At 48.4% G+C, this 14,548-nt stretch overlaps 1 protein-coding gene and 1 pseudogene across 3 annotated transcripts in view; both read left to right on the top strand.

Annotated features, from left to right (window-relative positions):
* The window catches only part of Ak5 (adenylate kinase 5), a 197,991-nt gene that overhangs the window by 168,285 nt on the left and 15,158 nt on the right, over positions 1–14,548 (top strand). For 2 of the 3 annotated variants that reach the window (XM_021196469.2, XM_029538109.1), the window contains exons 11-12: positions 11,894–12,057; positions 14,184–14,300. In XM_021196469.2, coding sequence (XP_021052128.1) covers positions 11,894–12,057; positions 14,184–14,300 — 281 coding nt within the window. Of the gene's footprint in view, positions 1–3,370; positions 3,727–11,893; positions 12,058–14,183; positions 14,301–14,548 lie in introns of those variants that run through there. The other variant, XM_029538110.1, reaches the window with a different exon arrangement.
* LOC110320441 lies at positions 887–1,369 on the top strand (annotated as a pseudogene).

Here is a 14,548-nt window from a genome sequence, read left to right as displayed (position 1 = left end):
AAACTTTATATGACCCAGCACAGGGGAAGGCCAGGGCCAAGTAGTGGGAGTGGGTGGGTAGGGGAGCAGGGGCAGGGGGTGGGTATAGAGAACCTTCGGGATAGCATTTGAAATGTAAATAAAGAAAATAATAAAAAATGGAATAAAATAAAATAAGAAACAAAGAAAGCAAACTCCCATGCAGTTCCCCGGGCAGGCACACACATGCCCTTCCTCCAGGGAGCGGTCATTCCTCTGTGTGCCCAAGGTTTTTATGCACACTTCCCAGTTTGCTTCATAAACTGTTAAAATGAACCAGGCAAGGTGATGTATGCCCTTCGTCCCAGCACTCAGGAGGTGATGTTGGAGGTTCTCTGTAAGTTTGAGGTCAGTCCAGTCTACATCAAAGCTCAGGCCAGCCAGGGTTACATAACGAGACTCCATCTCAAAAGAACTAAAATAGTGCATTCTTATGGGTCATATTATTTTTTAATTAAATTTTCTTCTGCTTCACCAAAGTGTCCATTAGTGGTACTGATGCAGGTTCACTGTGGTGAGGACGCATGCGCCAGTGAGATGGCTCATCGGCAAAGGTGATCGATCACTCACCCCCAAGCTTGAGGACTTGCATCTGATCCCTGGAGCCTACATGGCAGAAGAGAGAACTGACTCTGCTGTCCTCTGACCTCCACGTGCATGTTGTGGCAAGCGTACACATCAGATAAACACATGTAAAAATAATAACGGAGCACACATGGCCGCCAAAGCTGGATCCTGAAGCTCTGCTTCAGTAGTTCTCATCCCTGCCCCTGCCATCCATGGGAAGTAAGCCACGTCTTAGCATTATAGTACAAGTAGGAGTTCCTCGCTTTCGGCCCTGGCAGCCATCTTCCAATAACTCGCCAACATGACGAACACAAAGGGAAAGCGGTAAGGCACCCGGTACATGTACTCCAGGCCTTTTAGGAAACATGGCGTTGTTCCTTTGGCCACATACAAGCAAATCTACAAGAAAGGTGATATTGTAGACATCAAGGGAATGGGCACTGTTCAAAAAGGAATGCCCCATAAGTGCTACCATGGCAAAACCGGAAGAGTCTACAATGTCACCCAGCACGCCATGGGCATCATTGTAAACAAGCAAGTTAAGGGCAAAATTCTGGCCAAGGGGATCAATGTGCGGATTGAGCACATCAAGCACTCGAAGAGCAGAGACAGCTTCCTGAAGCAGGTGAAGGAGAACGATCAGAAGAAGAAGGAAGCCAAAGAGAAGGGCACCTGGGTTCAGCTGAAGCGCCAGCCTGCGCCACCCAGAGAAGCACACTTTGTGAGGACTAACGGAAAAGAGCCTGAGCTGTTGGAGCCCATTCCATGTGAATTCATGGCCTAATGTACAAAAAGAAATAAAGGACCCAGACTGCAGAGTGTTTTCCTTAAAAAAAAAAAAAAAAGGAGTTCCTCAGTGTCTGCGGTGCGCACTCTGAGGACCAGCAGCTGCAGTGACATGGAGTGGGGGGGGGGGTCCCCTGTTTGCTGGCATCGGTCTTCTCAAAAGAGGGCATCAGAGGACAGGGGCACTTCCAAGGAGGTTCTGCTCCTCTGGCTCCTGGAGGTCTTGGGATGCTCTGAAAGTCTCTCTGGACCAAGGGGCATAGGACACTCATCAGAGGAGGCGGAAGAGTGTATCAGTGGACCAGCTTTGGATCGGGACAACAGGAAGAGCCAGGCCACAGGGAGGAAAAAAAAAAAAAAATCTTCGAGGTGGAGACTGCACCAAGAACCGCAGAATGACCACATGGAGCCGTGGAATCAGAGGCTAGACTTTGGCTTCTGCCGTGATGTGAAGCAGGCAGCTCATCAGCAAAGTGACCAGTAATTTGTTTCAACTAGATTATGGGCCACTCAGGCAGTGGGTAAAGTGTGAATTCTGGGTGTGTCTTGAGGGTTTTTCCAAGTGAGACTACCATTTGAATCCATGGACCAAATAAGGAGGACTGGCTCACACCGATATAGATGAACACTATTCAGTCTGTCTGCCTTGGGGCAAAGGGGAACACACAGAAGAAAATGGGGTTCTTTGTCACTTTGGAAGTTAGAATCCATTCCTCTTGTCCTTGGACCTCATGGCTCCAGGTTCTTCAACCTTCAGACTCTAGAACTTATACCATGGACCTAGACTATCAAATTGCCAGAAACCCGAGAAGACACCGGGTCACTTGGGCTCAGTTTGAAGGCCATCAGTTCCCTCACGCTCTGATTTGAGAAGGCCACACTACGGGACTTCTTGGTCTGCAAGGTCATGTATCTAATTCCCCAAACTAATCTCCTCTTTGCTGTTGTTGCTGTTGATGTTTCTTTGGCTTGCGAGACAAGGTTTCATAGCCCAGGCTGGCCTCAGTCAGACCTGAAGCAATGCTCTTGCCACAGCTTCCTGGATGCTGGATTGTAGGTGTGTGCCATCACACCTGACACCAGGGTATGAATCCCCTGGCCAATGAAACTGGGATGCCACGGGGAAGTAAATCTCCATCTGACTCCCAGCCTTTAGCCAGGCCTAACTGAATCTGAGTGTTCATATGCACATGGGTGCGCACTACACACAGATACACACACACACACACACACACACACACACACGCACACGCACACGCACATGCACACCTATTCTTCTCACCATGAAAGTATGCAGACACTAGATGACTGTCACACTGTCTTGGCCTCAGCCTCTATTTTCAAACACCTGGCCACTCAGGATGGGAAAGAAAAGGAAGCAGACATTGACATACTTGCCAAGAGAGCCCTGAACACATGCATCACAAACTGAGACCTTCTCTAAGGGTGTTGTGTCCTGAGAGCGAAGCCACTTAGTTACATAAGATTCACAGTACAAAGGGATTCCATGTCTAGTGGCAGTCCCATGAGTCCTTGCTTCACTTACTCAAGTAAAGTTAGTAATAAACTCTGCAAAAACAAAACAAAACAAACAAACAAACAAATAAAACCCTGAGATTCAAAGGACATGAAACGAACTTTGAAATGCTGTATTATGGAATCAAGTTTGTTGTCTTTCTTTCTTCCTCTCTTTCTTACTTTCTCTCTTTTTCTTTCTTTCTTTCTTTCTTTCTTTCTTTCTTTCTTTCTTTCTATCTTTATTTCCTTTCTTCCTTGTTTCTTTCTTTCTTTCTTTCTTCCTTCCTTCCTTCCTTCCTTCCTTCCTTCCTTCCTTCCTTCCTTTCTTCATTTCTTGTCTTCTTCAAGTTTTTAAATGATTTCCTCCAAGAAGCAGTACTGTTGACTTGGTCATTTGGAATATCATATTACCATGAGAAAGAAAAGAATACAAATCTATGCCCAGGACTGACCCTCCCGCCCTCCACCTCCTTCCCCACAGGCTGAGATCCTTCTGGAAGCCATGTAACACTGACTGGGATGCCAGTCCAGTTTGACCTGAACCCAACACCGTGGTGAACCCTGCAGCATGAAGACACTACCAGGCTTATCCCAACAAGCGCCTCCATTTCTGGAGTTCTGTCTGTTGTGTGTGTTCATGTGTCATGCGCATACATTCCCCTTCAGTGTTCTGTTTTAGTGAAATATATCACAACTGTGTCTATGACTGTGGTTGGTTTGGACTGAATTGCACAATCTCAGATTTCTCAGGACAGAGAGTAAGCAGGGTTTTAAAAGTTTCTGCTAGGGGCTGGAGAGATGGCTCAGCGGTTAAGAGCACTGACTCCTCTTCCCGAGGTCCTGAGTTCAATTCCCAGCAACCACATGGTGGCTCACAACCATCCGTAAATAGATCCAGCGCCCTCTTCTGGAGTGTCTGAAGACAGCTACAGTGTACTTACATATAATAAATAAATCTTTAAAAAAAAAAAAAAAGTTTCTGCTAGCTGACATTCGGGCCAGATCCTGTGGCCCAATTTAGCACGTAAAACTATGAAGCCCTTCATTAAACATGAGTTTTAAATAGTGACTCATGTTTGCTGTCATACAAGCATCCTTTCTTGGATATTTCTGATGGCAAACCCGTGGGAATACAGTGAGAGCCTGGCTCCCTGTGACCACTGGCTGATAGAGTACTATGTGATGTTCGTCTGAACTCTAAGTCTGCCTCACTCCAGCAAGGAGGGCCAGAGGGCCTTCAGGTGGGCCTCCGAGCAGTTCCAGGGCACCTGTGCCTCTTGGCATAGTGTTCTCTATTGTAGAGTGGCAGAGAGCTTCTGTTCCTAAGGCTGCTAAAAACATTGCGTGCCCTATTTCAAACAAAGCAGACATGTATTAGATAACACAGCAAGCCAAAACGCCTGGTAAAATGGGGACTTTCTCCAGGGTGGCATGCAGGGACTCTCAGGCACATTGGGTCTCTGAACCCCCCAGTCTTACTTCCTTCCCACCAGATTGACAGAGAACACTGGCAGTTCCTCCCATCTGCCCTGAGAGGAACGGCCCAGCCTTCAGTAAGGGGATGAGGACTTTATTAGCTGTCATAGCAGTTACTTGTTCACCATGGGGCCATTATCTCAGCATTATTACACTGTAAATATGAAAAGAGAGATGAGCAAGCCTCCCTGGGCTGCCACTGGCTCCAGGGCAAACCTCTTCTTGCTTGGGTCTCCAGAAAAGCTCTCAGGCAGGCACAACCCACAGTCACTTGGAGGATCTTTTGAAGATCTTCCTTCCTTCCTTCCTTCCTTCCTGCCTGCCTGCCTTCCTGCCTGCCTGCCTGCCTACCTGCCTTTCTTTTTTTCTTTTTCAATAATGAGAATTTTCAAACTTCCAACAAAGCTAGAAGCATTTTTATAGTGAGCACTGTGTATGTGTCAACTAAACCCTACGGTTAGCATTTTGCCAGGTCTTGTTTTCTCACCGCTCTGTCTATCAGATCCCCAATTTTTTCTTATACATTTCAAGATGCATTGCAAATTCCTGCCCCCTTTTCTTGGGGAATCTTCTAAACTTTCAAGTCTTCTTCTGGCGTCAGCTGCAGACATTCATAGATATTTTTTTTTCTGGTCTGGGATTTCTTTGCCCCAATCCTAAGTTTCTTCATTCACTGCAGTAACCGTGCTGATAGAGCCCCTGCCAACCAAGACTGTGCCAGTTCCATAGTAAAGAGAAGACCCAGGCAGCCAGATACTGACTGAACCGAGCTCTAGAAGTCGTTTACGGCTGCGAGTCGGTAGTGGGGCGCCTGTCTGGCATGCCATGGTGAGATCACATGACCGGACAGAACTTCTCACCTCATGACCATGTCATGAAACAGAAAATGAGTGAGCCAGCATCGCAGTCACCTTCAGGGCACATCCCAAAGACCTCAAGCCTTCCACTAAACTTTTAAACTCCCTACTACCTTCCACAGTGCCAGGCTGAGGACTCAAGCCTTCACCTCACACATGAGCCTTTCGAGAATATTCCAGACCTAACTTAGAATCCTTCCATATGGAAGGAAGCACTGTGACAGGAGGGCTAGGTGACTATGGTGTAATGCAACCCAAAGTAGGGATCCCTTCGTGGAATCCAGGCAAGGAACCAGGCCATGGAGGTAATGGGACCCTTAGCGTGTCATAGAGGTCAGAGCTGTCTGATTTACTGAGCTTGTGTGATCATATCAACAACTGTTCATTAGAGCCAGGATGTAGAAACTTTGTAGCCTCAGAAAAGAGACAAGCCAATGCTCTCCCAACCACTTAGCAGGTCCAAAGCAAAAAGTCTCACTGACTCTTGCATCATGTACAGGGCTGCCTCATGGAACTCTCATCACCCAGTCATTGGCCCAGCGGTTGCCCAGTACCTCCTGGATTCCAGACCATGATAATAAGAAAGCATGCCTGTTACCCTCCGGGTCTCAGCCCAATCTAAAGTCTTACATGACCCACAGCTGGTCCTGTCACTGGCAGGTTTCACCAAAATGCCTGTCAGAGGTTTTCAGAGCTTGTAGAAGTGTTGGCTAGTGTAAACAGATATTTTCTTAGTCCCTCCAGGCTGCAGAGCATTAGCTCCCAGCAACAACACATTGAAGCTCAGCTTAGCAAAGCCTCATGGTGGCTGTAGGAGGTGACAAGTGACTTGTGGGCCCTGGGTGGCTCAGGCTCACAGTTAAGAAGCAAACTAGCTTTTCTCCGAAAGGAATCATTCAGTCACAAATACATGAGCTCTGTGTTGAGACTACTTCCATTTAAAGAGAAGGATTTCAAGGGTAGGAATGGGTAGATTTTGAGAAAAAAAAAAAACAGAGCAATTACCTAGAAATAGGATAGGTTGATTTGCAAAAGGCCCTTAATACTGCCAAAGGTATGGTTGCAGAGGCTATTCACCTTTAAAGATTTGCGAAATCATGCTACAGTTTAAAGGTGTGTCTAATCATTATAAAAGCATATACTGTTAGAGCTGACTGTGTCTGTATGTGTGCTAATGTGTGTACACTTGTAGGCATTGTGCAAGTGCTGTGTGTGTGTGTGTGTGTGTGTGTGTGTGTGTGTAGGTCAAAGTCTTGGATGTTGGTCCTCCTTTTGCTCAAGACAGAGTTTCTCATCACCTGGGACTTTCCCTAGTAGATAACTAACTGGACCGTAAGCTTCCAGAGATTCACCTGTCTCTGCCTCCCATCTCACGATCACTGAGAACTTTGGGGGAAATATTCAAATCCAAACAGGAACATCTCATATCATCAGAAGAGGAATACGGTTGCCAGGAGAAGTTACAGCTGTGATGAAGTTAGGTCTCATGGCCCAGTAGGCTCTACTTTCTCACTATTTCAAGGAATGCTTACCAACTCAGAGTGGATGCAGATAAAGTGAATAACTGACCATTTGTAAAGAGTAGGCGGGGCTGGTGAGATGGCTCAGTGGGTAAGAGCACCCGACTGCTCTTCCGAAGGTCCAGAGTTCAAATCCCAGCAACCACATGGTGGCTCATAACCATCTGTAACAAGATCTGACGCCCTCTTCTGGAGTGTCTGAAGACAGCTACAGTGTACTTACGTATAATAAATAAATAAATAAATAAATAAATAAATAAATAAAAGAGTAGGCAATGCCTGTCGTGGGAGGCACCGTAGTTTCAGAGGAGGTAAAGCATCCATTGCCAATTAGGGCTGATGTCAGGCTGGCTGAGAGGTAACACGTCAAGGAATTGGATCAACTTGGTGGGGTCACAACGAGGACAAACAACAAGCTGAAAAATGAGGGGATAGGAGGATACCATTAGAGAGACGGTTTGAGTTGAGTGGTGAATGCTTAGGTTCAACCAGATGTGTGCATGGCTGAAGCTGGGTCATGGGAAAATTAATTTCCCAGCTACTGTAGGAATATAAGCCTGGGACCCTTTGCTAAAGGCAATCAGAACCCAGCATACATTTCCCCCCACTGTTTTCTTAGAGAAATGTAGTCCTGTAAGTTCTGTGGATCCAATGCATGTTGTTAAACTATCAATGTACATGCAGAAATTCATACATTCTGATAGAGCTTACATGCCTGTACATGGTCAGACATTTCTAAGGGACGAAGTGCCCACATTCACTTCTGACTTTGAACTGGGTTTGATTCCGGTGTGTTCAATGTCATAACTCAGGACTGAGCTAAGGAATGGGTGTTTGTTGGAAATGGCGGGTGCTAAGCATCGTGGTTTTTCTGAGAGAAAAGATGAAGGGCATTTATAGTGCGATTATAGATGACAGGCAGATTTCAAAGGCTTGTTCAAAAGTAGACACAGAGCTTGGCAACTGGTCAAGGAACTGCGGATGCGGAGGGAGAAACCGCAGACTGAGTGAGGCAGAAGATGGATTGCTTCTCCCCAAGTAGAAACCAAAGGTCAGGAACAGTGAAGGGCCCATCCGCAGCCATGGATACAGACTCGCAGAGCTGCACCCTCCGCACGCTCCTCCTGCGCTTTAGACTCCTCCTTACCAGGTCATTTGTGTTGGGATGGCCATGAAATACTCACCCCTTGCCTCTGGGTGGCGCTCATGGGCCTTAATCAGAGCCTGGCACCCAGGGGAAACTGCGGGTCTCCTGTCACCCCGTCCTAAATCGGATAGGTAGGAAGACTCGGCTCCAAGACTGTTAGCCCCAGCCTTGTCGATGTCACACCAGTGAAAGCTGACCCACAGTGTCCCCCACAGTGTCCCCAAGTGAAGAGCTGAGTGAGCAGGCCTCAGGCTAAACCTAGGTTACCTCCCAAGAGTGAACAGTATACAGTAAAAAGTCAACCAAGGACACTGTGGGCCGGGGCCGGGGCCGGGGCTGGGGTTCAGGTGGTAAAGTGCTTACCCAGAGGGCACCAAATAAACCGGATGTTGTGGTGATGCCTGTAATCACCTCACTTGGGAAGCAGAGGAAGGACCAGAAAGCATCCCTGGCTACAACAAGTTCAAAGCTAGCCTGGACTGCATGATATCTTCATGCTGTAAAATCTAAAATAGTCAACCCATGCCGGCTAGATACAGAACCGTAAATATATAAAAGAGTGACTTTGAAATGCTTTGTAAGAGATGAACTTCAGAGTAGCCCTAGGTAAACAGCTTCTATCCTTTCCACTTAGTGGAGAAAAAAAGTTACCATGGTTCATGGAACGTGATTATAATATTGACTGTGAACTCAAAAAAGAACATGGTTTGGCTTTTTAAATAACCGCAGCTCTACTTCATTGATCTGTGAGGTGGTAGGTAAAGTGTCAGGTGCAGAGGACAGAACAACAGAGCAAACCCAGCTCAGCACCATCTCTCTCTGAGAGTACTCAGCACCATCACTATGGGAGCACTCAGCACCATCACTATGGGAACACTCAGCGCCATCACTATGGGAGCACTCGGCACCATCACTATGAATGGGAGCACTGAGAATCCAGGAGCTGCATTTAAGGGGAGGCTATGAAAACAGGTGCAGGTCTGGAAGAACCCCCCTTGCTCAGCTAGGCTTCCGGGTTCCAACAGGCTGAGTGGAAAGCCAGTCTGAGTACTGACCCTGTTCCAATGGTGCAACTTCAGGTTCACAAGGAAAATTCAATAGATCCGTTTTGTTGTTTTTTTTTTTTAATTCCATTTGATATTGAAAATAAGGATTTCTCCACTCCTTTTGCCTTGTAGACTTTGACAGACCCCTTCAAGGTAGAATTTCATCTAAACTCTGAGTCATACCACGTGGGGCTGTGGCTCAGTCAGCTAGGAGGTATAAGCCTATGGATGTGGTGGCAGCCAAGTGACAGTTCATTGTCTTCTTCAGGCACCTGGCCATCGGAGAACACAGACCCTTCAATCTGAGATGGAGTTCTCCAAAAGAATTTTGTCCCCTGTATTAAATTATCCTAGAGGGATACCAAGCCCCACCACACCCCCAGCGCTGAGTTGGACCTTGGCGGCATATCAGAAAAGCTGAGCAGTCACTTGCAGGTTTTGTGCCCTTTTTACAGTAAGGAGAGCACATGGCTCCCCAGCTTGGAGCCAGGGGAAGAATCATGCCTTTGTATAGTTACTTAAAATTCCACACTGCCTGCACCATTTGGGCCAAAAGTGCTAAGAAGCTGCAGCTCTTGCTCCCGAGGAAGGCTTCGAAGCAGGGCAGCAGCGCTGCTCCACACAGCTGGTGTTGAGATGGAGAGTTTAATTGCCTCTGTGTCAAGATTTATTAAACAACGCTTCAGAGGGGCAAACCTATAATAGTCATATTAGTAGGCGGCTGAAGAAGGGAAATCATTGGAACTCAGCATCTCTGCCTTGGAAGGCAACTCAGAAAATATCTTTTCCTCGTGATCAGCCACCAGCTATCCCGGGAACAGAGTTTCCAGGTAAACACAAGCCGCACAAGTCCCGTGGCCTCCCAGAGCTCAGTTGTGAGTCCCCCTAGACATTCACCTAGAAGCACTCCTTCCTCTGAGTGGCTTTCTCTTGTCCCCACACTCTCCCATCCTATTACAGCTGGAGGCGTGAGTCACTGCTCTGCCTCCAAGGAAAGGGCTGTTCGTGTGCTGGCCTGCCCTGTTTCTGTTAGCCTCTGTAATAGCTTTATTCCTATGATGTCTGGCCCATTCATGCAATGCTGTGGGGGCGTCTGAACCTCCCTATTTGGCTTAAAGCAGCGATGTGGATGAGTACATGACAGAACACATGTATCTTCCCTGGCTTGTCTGTCTCGGCGAGACGCCTGAGAGGCTCTTGTGCTAAAGTGGGCAGGGAAGAGCATCCCTTAATAGTCAGTTCCCACAACCCAAGAGAGCTAGGATTCGGGCTAGAATCTCAGTTGTGGTTTGTGCTTTTATTTCAAATATTCCTTTTTAAAGCTATGAATAGGAGGCATGAACCAGCACCAACTATGGGTGCTGTGTACTATGTCTTCTCTCTCTCACACACACACACCACACACACATACCACACCACACACAGCACACCATACCAAACACACACATAATACATACACACACACACCACATACCACACACACACATACACACCACACACACATATACACACACCACACATACAAACATACACCACACACACACACACACACACACCAGATAAATAATATAAACATAGGGTGTTCTTCTTCCCCTAAAATCTGGGGAGTAAAAAGAGTAGGAAGGTCCTGACATTTGAAGGTGAGAACCAGGAAGAGCAAATGTCCCACCGTCTTCCAGAAGGAATTGGGGTGTCCTTGGGGCTCTGGCCAACACTGATCCACTCTTTGTTTCTGTTAGCGTAACTGCTTCCATGTAAGCTGCATATAAATGAGAGCATGGGTGGCTTTCTTTCTGTGCCTGATTTATTCCACTTGTCATAAAGGGCATGCTGGCCCTGGGAGAGGGGAGGAAACGGGAGAAGAATGTTTGAGGAAACGGAGGTGCTGGGGCCTCTGGCTTGACTACATGCTGTATGCATGTATGTGGAACCAATCATACCACATTCCTGAACATGGATAGATTCACCAGTATAAATATTTTATAAACCTTTAAAGTAATTGTCGGTGAAGCATGGAGTTGTATAAAGCATGCAGCCACTGGATGCAGACATCTCTTCTCTCTAGAGCATTTCAGCATCGTCCCCTGCACACTGACCAGAGTTTTCCTCTCCTCCTGCATAGTATCTGCAGACCACCATCAGCTTTCAGTGGAACAAACTGACTGATCCAATAGTGTCCTCGGAGGCCAGCAAACTAAGTCCGAGTCCCACCTTGTCATTCGTGGATGGGCTCCTGTGGTCACCTTGAGTGTGGAAAAGCCCCTGTGGGTTTCTTTGACACTTTACAAGGCTACTTTCATTTTATTTTATTTTATTTTATTTTTAATCAGTTTTTAAAAGAGAAAAGGTGGGGGAGGGAAATGGGATGAGCAGCTGAAACTCCCACTGCTCCCAGCTTCTGCACTTGGCTGCATGGAGTGGGGGCGGACAGCTCTGGCCACCTGCGAGCTGGAGAGCAATGTGGCCTCAGGTAGATTATCACAGCAGCAGGTTCCATGGGCTTGGGAGCCTCGCTCAGTATTGCAGGGGTGAGGGGGGTCAGTGAGTGTTGCAGGGGTGAGGGGGGACAGTGAGTGGTGCAGGGGTGAGGGGGGACAGTGAGTGGTGCAAGGGTGAGGGGGTCATTGAGTGGTGCAGGGGTGATGAAGGGTCAGTGAGTGGTGCAGGGGTGAGGAAGGGTCAGTGAGTGGTGCAGGGGTGAGGAAGGGTCAGTGAGTGGTGCAGGGGTGAGGGGGTCAGTGAGTGGTGCAGGGATGAGGGGAGACAGTGAGTGGTGCAGGGGTGAGGGGGTCAGTGAGTGGGTCTCTGCAGCACACATGATCAACACACATGAAACATTATCATGAAACCCATTATTTTATACAATGAATATATACCAGAAAAATAATTATAATCGTTGCATCCCCCAAAAGGAGGCAGTGGACCTGAGATGCATGTCTGATGTGTCTCCTTCCCAAGGTGGCCCTGGCTCTGGCAAAGGCACCCAGTGTGAGAAGCTGGCAGAAAAATATGGCTTCACCCATCTCTCTACTGGTGAGCTCCTGCGCCAGGAACTGACCTCGGAGTCAGAAAGAAGCAAACTGATCCGTGACATGATGGAGCGTGGAGATCTGGTGCCCTCGGTAAGCAGGGGCCCGTCCTGCCTTCCCTGGCAGCCAGGCCACTGGCTACCCCCAGGGTCCAGGGAGAGGTCTGATTTCTCTCCTTGGTCACAGTCCCGAGGCAGGGTGGTGTATGTCGACAACCACCTAACTTCCAAGCTGTTCCTTGGCCAGCCCCTTAGGTGTCAGCCTGGTTCACGTGTTTCCAAAAGGAGCCTCGCTTTAGAGTAAGATCTTCAAACCTTTAGAGTATGGAAAGCTAAAATCAGAAGCCTCCAGGGAACAGACGCCTCGTTGGAGTGGGCGTGTGTGATGCTTTGTGCTGATTGTCACCCGACAGGCGACAGTCCCCTGTGGGAGATTATCTTGACTGGGTTTATTGGTGTGAGAGGACCCAACTTGTCTGTGGACAGGACCCTCCTCTGGGCGGGGATTCTTGTTCTAGTCACTCTTCCGTTGCTATGACAAACACCAGGACCAACAGCAGATTACAGGTGGGTATAGATTGCAGTCCATTACTGAGGAAGCCACAGCAGGAGCTCAAGGCAAGAACTGAAACAGGGGCCAGAGCTGCTGGCTGGCTTACTCCCCTGGCTTGCTCAAGCCGGCTTTCTTATATAGCCCTGTCCCACCTCCCAGGAATAGCTCCATCTACTTTGGGCTGGGCCTTCCCATATCAGTTCACAATCAAGAAAATGCCCCCAGAGACATGCCACGGGCCAATCTGATGGAGGCGGTTCCTCTTCTCAGGTGCTTCTAGGTTTATGTCAAGTTGACAAAGGGCAACTTCTACCAGCACAGTCATGGCTGTGTAAAAGATGGACAGAGCCACCTAAGTAGCAGCAAGTATGCACATCTCTCTGTTGACTATGGATGCATTATTGCTGGTGCGCGGGTGCCTGCGTGCGCACGTGCCTGCGTGCGTGTTTCAAGGCCAAAGGAGGATGTGAGGTGCCTTCCTCTATGGCTTCCACCTTAGTTTTTGAGATAGGTACTCTCGCTGAACTGCAGCTCCCTTTTTTGCCCAAGCTGGGTGGTTAGGGATGCTCTTGGGGCTCACCTGTCTCTGCTTCCCATTGCTGTGTGTGGCCGCAGACACTTGCTGCTGGGCCCGCCTTTGTAATGGGGATAATGGGAATTCGAATCCAGGTTCTTCTGTTTTCATAGCACTGAGCCTTGTCTCCATCTCCCAAATAAAGATTTTTATCAAGTAGTGCCCGTGTGGCCCTCACCTTGCTGCCTCCTATGGCTTCTTCCTCGGGTCAGGCTATTGCCACCTCGGGCTCTCCAAGATGGCTCTTTAGCCTGAGTTCCTAACCCTGCCTAGCCACAACTTAACGGAGCCCCCTCCCCTCTAGAAAACAGCACCCCCACTCCCCACCCCCGTATATTCTGGCCCTTTGTCCTGCTCTGCATGCCTGTGATCCTTAGCTAGAGTATAGACGTTTATCATTGCCTGCCTTCCTCATTAGACTGTGAATTAGATGGAGAATTAATTCACAATTATTTAAGGAAGGGTTCTGACCATACCTGCAACTTCTGCATTCCCCAGGCTCCTCCCATCCCTCCCAAGGCCCCTCCCCTAGGGAAGGAGGTCTCCTCCCACCCCTCCCACAGGCTCCTCCCCACACTGCGCTGTTCTTTCCTTATCTTGCACACTTGTTTAATCAATCTTTTTAAAGGCAAAATCGTGTTGGTAGAAAATAGTTCTCTGGTCTAAAAGTCTTCTCAAGTTAGCACATGTCAAGTTTTGCATGCCTACTGGGAGAATGTCGGCAGTGAAGTCGTTCTAAGCAGCGTTTCATTTGCTCCTAACCTGCCAGGATGCCCTGGTCCATTCAGCTGCTACTGTGTGGAACAAGACCAGCATGTCTCACGGGGTGTAAGATGCTGACGTCTTCCTAGTGAGATAACAGCAGAAAGGACAGAGCAGAAAGGAAAGCCCTCCCCAGTGGAAATATGACCCAGTACTGACTGAAAGACCTATCCGCACTGCAGACACTGGGGAGTGGGGGGCAGGTTAGCCCAAGAGATCTGCTGTTCACCTTGCCCGATCCTCCCCCTCCCAGAAGAATGTCTGAGGAGTCACATTTACTGTGATTTGGGGGTGCCGCTAGGCCCCATGCTGACCACTCTCTCTGCTGTAGGGTGTCGTTCTGGAGCTGCTGAAGGAGGCCATGGTGGCCAGCCTGGGCAACGCGAAGGGCTTCCTGATTGACGGCTACCCCCGGGAAGTGAAGCAAGGGGAAGAGTTTGGACGAAGGGTGAGCTCATATTAGCAGTGCCCAATCAGGGCACAAGGACAGCCCTCAGCTTAGGGGGTACACGCAAAGCCTTCTCTTGCCCAGTAATACTGTCCAGATCTTGCCGTTACAAAAAGCGGAAACGTAAACTCTTTTTTCGAAGACGAAATACAAAAATAGGGCAGGAATGACCGGTCTAGCGAGGAAGCGGCGATCCGGTTCGGCCGGCTGTGGGGAGCGGAGCCGCTCACGCCTCTTCGGTTCTCTCC

The sequence above is a fragment of the Mus pahari genome, chromosome 4, assembly GCF_900095145.1.
Source record: "Mus pahari chromosome 4, PAHARI_EIJ_v1.1, whole genome shotgun sequence".
Taxonomy (NCBI): Eukaryota; Metazoa; Chordata; class Mammalia; order Rodentia; family Muridae; genus Mus; species Mus pahari.
Note: the sequence above shows the minus strand (reverse complement) of the source record. Positions and strands in the feature narration are given on the sequence as shown.